The sequence below is a fragment of the Stenella coeruleoalba genome, assembly GCF_951394435.1.
Source record: "Stenella coeruleoalba genome assembly, chromosome: 21".
NCBI lineage: Eukaryota > Metazoa > Chordata > Mammalia > Artiodactyla > Delphinidae > Stenella > Stenella coeruleoalba.
The window spans coordinates 3,008,733-3,014,732 of NC_137167.1; the positions used below are offsets into that span (position 1 = coordinate 3,008,733).

At 40.8% G+C, this 6,000-nt stretch overlaps 1 protein-coding gene across 2 annotated transcripts in view; it reads right to left on the reverse strand.

The window, feature by feature from the left end:
- The window catches only part of FNTA (farnesyltransferase, CAAX box, subunit alpha), a 30,438-nt gene extending 25,780 nt beyond the window's left edge, over positions 1–4,658 (reverse strand). For both annotated transcript variants that reach the window (XM_079908935.1, XM_079908936.1), the window contains exons 1-2: positions 4,477–4,658; positions 2,405–2,490 (exon numbers count right to left, since the gene is read on the reverse strand). In XM_079908935.1, coding sequence (XP_079765061.1) covers positions 2,405–2,490; positions 4,477–4,652 — 262 coding nt within the window. In that variant the 5' untranslated portion in view covers positions 4,653–4,658. The remainder of the gene's footprint in view (positions 1–2,404; positions 2,491–4,476) is intronic.
- Between the last annotated feature and the right edge of the window lie 1,342 nt (positions 4,659–6,000).

Consider the following 6,000-nt stretch of genomic DNA (forward strand, 5'->3'; position numbering starts at 1 on the left):
ACGATACATTTATCTATTCTCCAAAACACAAATATACAGCTGGTTTCCAATATTTTGTTCTTCCAAAAAATGCTGTGAATTGTAACAGCTATCACACACAGTGCTTACTATGAGTCAGCCACTGTTCTCTTATTTCATGTGTATACCTCACTCACTCTATAAAGTAGTTACTACTATCGTCCTCATTTTACACAGAAGAAGACAGAGATAATGAGAGGTTAAATAACTTGTCCAAGGTTACAGAGTCAGTAAAGTGGTGCAGTTAGAATCTGAACTAGGTGGTCTGGCTCTGAAGTCTGTGCTCTCAGCCTCCTAGTACATGTCTTCTGATGCCATAAGCCAGAGTGAACCCAGAATGTATCATGCGAAGCAGCATTTCAAGGTTGTAAGATATGAGCATTTTCTAGTTTTACTAAATATACACGCAATAGTGCTTTCTAAAATGGCTAAACATATAAAAACTACCATCTGAAAAGCACGGATCTGTTCGTATGTCTCAATATCTGATATCATAAAACAGTTTAAAATTATCTTCCATTCCTAATGATAATGGATTGTCCCCCTATTTAATGGCTAACGAAATTTTTTCTTCTATGAACTACAAGTTCACACCCTTTGTCTATTTTTTGATTAGTTTCCCTGTTTCTTTAACCTTTCGTAGGAATTCCTTATAAGGTTCTGAATATCGATCCTCTGTTTATACATCTTCTCCTACACTGCTGTTTGCTTTTTAACTTATTCATGGTGTCTTCTGTTGCACAAATTTAAAATTCTGATATAATCATTTATCAATTTTTGATCAATGGGTCATTATTTCTCTCTTTTCCTTTGTGGTTTGTAATAATGATATGTATTTATTTATTTATTTATTTATTTATTTTTGCGGTACCCGGGCCTCTCAGTGTTGCAGCCTCTCCTGTTGCGGAGCACAGGCTCCGGATGCGCAGGCTCAGCAGCCACGGCTCACGGGCCCAGCCGCTCAGCGACATGTGGGATCTTCCTGCACCGGGGCAAGAACCCGTGTCGCCTGCATCGGCAGGCAGACTCCCAACCACTGCGCCACCAGGGAAGCCCCTAATGATATATTTAAGAATTAAAAATATTGATTTTTTTTTTTTACCCTGAAAAAAAAGGTTTTATTATTTTTAACTGAAAGAGAAATGAATGACTGTGTCAGTTTTCAAAAGGTACCTTATGAATCTGGAAAAGTTGTGGTTTTCATTTCTCAGATCACTAGTGAGGTTAACATCTCTTCATAGATATTTCTATTTCTTCTAGTGAATTAACTCTTCACATATAATATCTCTCACCAGTTTGGAAGTTTTGCAGGTTCATGCAGTTATACCTTCTGATCTTTTCCTCAATCAATTTGGAGTTTTACATCTTGCCTAATAATGCCTTCTTTACCCTAAGAATGAAAGATTATTCTATTTGCTTTAGTATGTTTACAGTTTTGCTTTAGGACTTTAATTCATCTGTAATTTATTTTCATGTAAGATATGAGATAGGGATATAATTCTGTTTATATTCAAATCCACAGACAACTGTTACAAAACCATTACTTGATTAATCCATCTTTTTCATACAGATATGAAATGTCCTTTTTAGCAAATATTGAGGTCCCACCTATACTGATGACCTATTTTTAGTTTCTTTATTAATCTATTTATTTCTGCACCAGTTCCACATGTTAATTATTAAGTTTAGTAGTACACTTTCATATTTGATAAGGCAAACCCTCACACTATTATTCTTTCTTTACATTCTTGACATTATCTCATAATCAGAAAAAATAATAATCGCTTTCTGTAAAAGAGGAATGATCTTGGATAACAGAGCCTTAACTGAAAGAAATATATACATAAAACTACAAAACTTGCATTCCATTTTGTTTACCCTTTCCTAGAAGAACAACTAACAATTAACATTTGCATGGCCTTCAATTTACAAAGCATTTCACATTCATTATGAAAGAATACTTTGTCAAAGAAAATAATCCACTCACTATCAGTAATATATTCCAGCTGAGCCTAACATTTCACAGCTAAAATATATTTCAAAATGCTCATGTTTCAACAACCAAAGTTTATTCTAAATAAAACAGTAAATCATTTCTGTTGTATCTCATGTGCAGATTAAACACTAAATGAAAAGCACAATCACACAGTAGTTACTATGTATTATAATGTAACATTCATTATTTAAACTTAAAATATGTCCACTCTTTGGACAAAATAAAACTTTTAATCATGAAAATAAATTACAAAACCCCACAAGATTAGCTTAAGTCACTTAGATCTTTATTAGACAAAAATCTGTCATCTATCTAGTCACATAGTTGTGAATTTCAACTTTGCTACTAAGTTTGACTTACAGACCTTTCCCTAATAAAAAATAAACTTACATTTTTCACTATAAATGATCTGGACCACTGGATTGGGGCCATCATTCTGCGGCACTGGATCTATATCAGCCCATTCTGCTCTGTCCCTGAAAATACATATATTTTTCAGTGATTATATTCAAGCGTGTAAGGAAAAGAAGAAATCTGATGTTTTTTTAAAAAGGCAACAATTACACTTTAACTTACAAATAATGTAACCATGGTTGGATTCTTCAAGACCAAGTGTTGCCACTTTGTTTTACATATTAAACTTTTAAGTAAAAGAAAAATAAAATGAATAATTTTCCAATTAAAGTTAATAAGTCAATAGTTTTCAAATTTAAAGTTTTTACATAAATGCAAAAGCAGGTTTTTGTAGCAAGTACACAATAGTTTTAAATTAGAAATCAATCTAATTCATTGGTCTAATAAGGCTCTTTGGAATCAGTCAACGGTTTAAAAAAAATTGAATAACAATTTTTTATTTGAATATTCTGAATAACTAGAAAGTGATATTTAAAAGTAAAAGTAATCACTATCATTTTTGTACACTGAGAGGTGGTCCAGGTGGTCAGTAGAGTCTGGAATCTGTGGAACACTGGCTCTACCACTTAACTAGCTGTGGGATCCTGAGGAAGTTACTTAACCTCTCTGGGCCTCAATTTCTTCATTTATAAAATGGAGATGATACTATTACCAACCAACCTTAGAAGGCTACTTGGAGGTTTAAGTGAGATAATATGTTAAGCTCTTAAAATATGCATAATAGTAAGCATATAATACATAGTATTATACTACATATACACTATTATACTATATATACCCTAACACACACAGTTAGCATATACAATATTATACAGGAAATACACTAAATGTACTATATAGTATTACTGTATGCTTAAATATATATGCTATATGTTATAAATGTAGCATATAATAAATGCATATAGTAAGTATTCAATGAATACTACTTCTCATTATCAATGCTAAAATAAATTACAGTGGCAACACTGGGTGCCTATAGACACTGCTGTGTAAACTGCTCAGTGTGACCAAATTTTCGTTAACCACTCTTTTACTTACATTCTTTTCCTATTACCCATTTTTCAGTTCTCTGTACTCATCAGCTATTGACAGCAAAAATTCTGTGGTATCTAGACAAATCCTAAAATTGTGCCCATTATACAAGGAGAAATCCAGGGGAAACAATTACTCGAGGTGTGAGACCTATATGGGGAGTGGCATGAGAATGGTACCGCTGTCCTTTAGGCACAGGGAAATAGGACACAGTCAAGGGAAGAACCCGAGTATTTCACAGTTCAGAGAGGAGGTCTGAGGGCTATGGGGCCACCTCAACCAACTGAAATCACTAACACTGTAAACTCCAAGAACGAAATGTGCATAGTGGCTTTCACTCAATTCATAAACAACCTACGCAAATCAGTCATCTAATGGGTTTACCTAGAACTACAGAAGAAAAAATAAGACATGAGAAAAGTAAGGACTTCTCAGTCGTCTCTGCAGGTTCAAAATGCAGCTGGGGAACCAGCATGACCAATAGAAAGCAAAGAACTAACGGGGACGGGACTGGGTGGTGGCAAAGATGGAGAGTAAAGGTGAGAAAGTTACAGCAGTACCCGACACTGCACATGGCTTGCACTAAGCACGAGGCGACGAGGGGATGCGTAACGGAGTTGAATTCTCATAGTCTCATCCTTACAGCCTAACTCGGTGTCTGGCTGACGCTGGGCGCTAGAAACACTGAATGAAAACGTCCCGGTCCCTAAAGATCTTACGCTAGCTCTCTCCGTTTCCGCAGAACAAACCACGGGAAGCCCCGTTTCTAAAGCGAGCCAATCTGGACCTTCTTTGCGGTCCGACTGCACCCAAGCCCTTTGGCATTCGGACTACAGCAGGCCAGCGCTGTGGGTTCCGGAACCTCCACCGCCCAGAACGGTGACAGAGCGGGCCCCACCCCGCCGCTCCCCGCCGCCGGACGGCGAGGACGCGCTAGCTTCTGCCGCAGCCGCGCCCCGTGCAGCGCCGCGCGCGGGGGAGGGCCTCCCGCCCCGCGACCATGCCGTGGGCGTTACCTGTACAGGACATAGGTGGGCGAGTCCAGGCTCAGGAACCCGTCGTCCATAGGGGACGCCGCCGCCTCTTCTTGCGGCAGCTGGGGCGGAGGGGGATGCGGCTGGGGCGGCGGCGGCTCCGGCTGACCTGGCTCCCCGCCCTGCGCAGCCTCCCCGACGCCGTCGGCAGCCGCCATCTCTCCTCGGCTCCCAGCGGAGGAGGTGCCGGAGGCCCCGCCCCTGCCCCGCCCCTCTCACGGCTACTTCCGGTTTTTCCGCTCCTACCATAGAGACGCGGGCCGGAGTGCCCAGCGCCCGCGCCTGCACCCTGGCCTGGCCGTCCCTGTTGGGCGCGGTTCTGCACTTCGGGCTGCATCACGCCACCTGGGGCACCAGATTTCCCACTCGTCCTGTCCGCAGGCCTGTCCGAACGCTTGTAGCTGGTGCTTCGGAACGTACTAGTGTTGTTAGTTGTTAGTGTCGGCGGGAGAAGCTTGGGAGCCCTGGATAAGCAGCTCGCGCCCGTGCTCCGCGTTAGCCATCCAAGGGCATTTACGCTCCTTGCACACATTTTTTTTTTTTTTCTTTTGGATGCTGAGTTTATACCGCAGAATTTCAGTAATCCAGGATTTTAGTCTTTTGAAATTAAAGTTCTAATTATGCAAGGAATATGGGTATACATTATAGGAAAGGTAAACGTTTAACACTGACTACCTAGTATATGCCGGGCTTGCTCATGGCACAAAATAAGCTCTGCAGTCACGGGCTTTGCATTCTAGGGGAGGATAGCAGAATACGCCCCAAAATATGTATGTAGGAGTACAGGACATGCCACTCCACAGATGCTGCTTTGGTGTTTTGGTTATTTTGAGCTGTTGGCACTTGAAAAACAGTAAATGTGGGGAGAAGCTTCTCCGAACTCCCTTACATTTCTAAAGACAGACCCTCCAAAAGGAACTCAATTGCCGTTAAGTTCCCTCCCTGGGAGTTTCAAGAGTGGAAGTGGATGCCACACCCTGACAAGTTTTGTCAAATTGTCACATCCCCAACCTGTTCTTCTAAGGGCCCGTTCATCGTTCCTAAAAACCTTTTACTCTCCCCCAAGAGGCCTTCATCTCCCATCCCCTTTCCTTATTAAGGTGGTATTTAAGCCTGAGTTCTAAGCCATCTCAGGGAGTTGCTAATTTTTCTCTGGGTATCTCTACGTATTTTTCTATTTTCTCTAGGTATACACGAGGTATACATGTTAATAAACCTCTTTTTGTTTTTCTCTTGTTAATCTGTCTTTTATTACTGGGGTTTCAACCAAGAACTCAGAAGGGTGGAAGGAAAATTATTTTTCACCTTCAGCAGTAGATTTTCAGGAAGGCTTTTCAGGGGCTGTTTGAGCAGAGACCTGTGAGAGGAAAAAGCATACCAGTCAGAGAACAGGAAGTGCGTGCTTGGTGCGATCTTGGTTCGGCAAGGATGCCAGCAGGGCTGAAGGCCTGTGAGTGAAGGGAAGGAACTGGAGGGTGATAAGATTGAAGAAGCAGCCAAGGATCA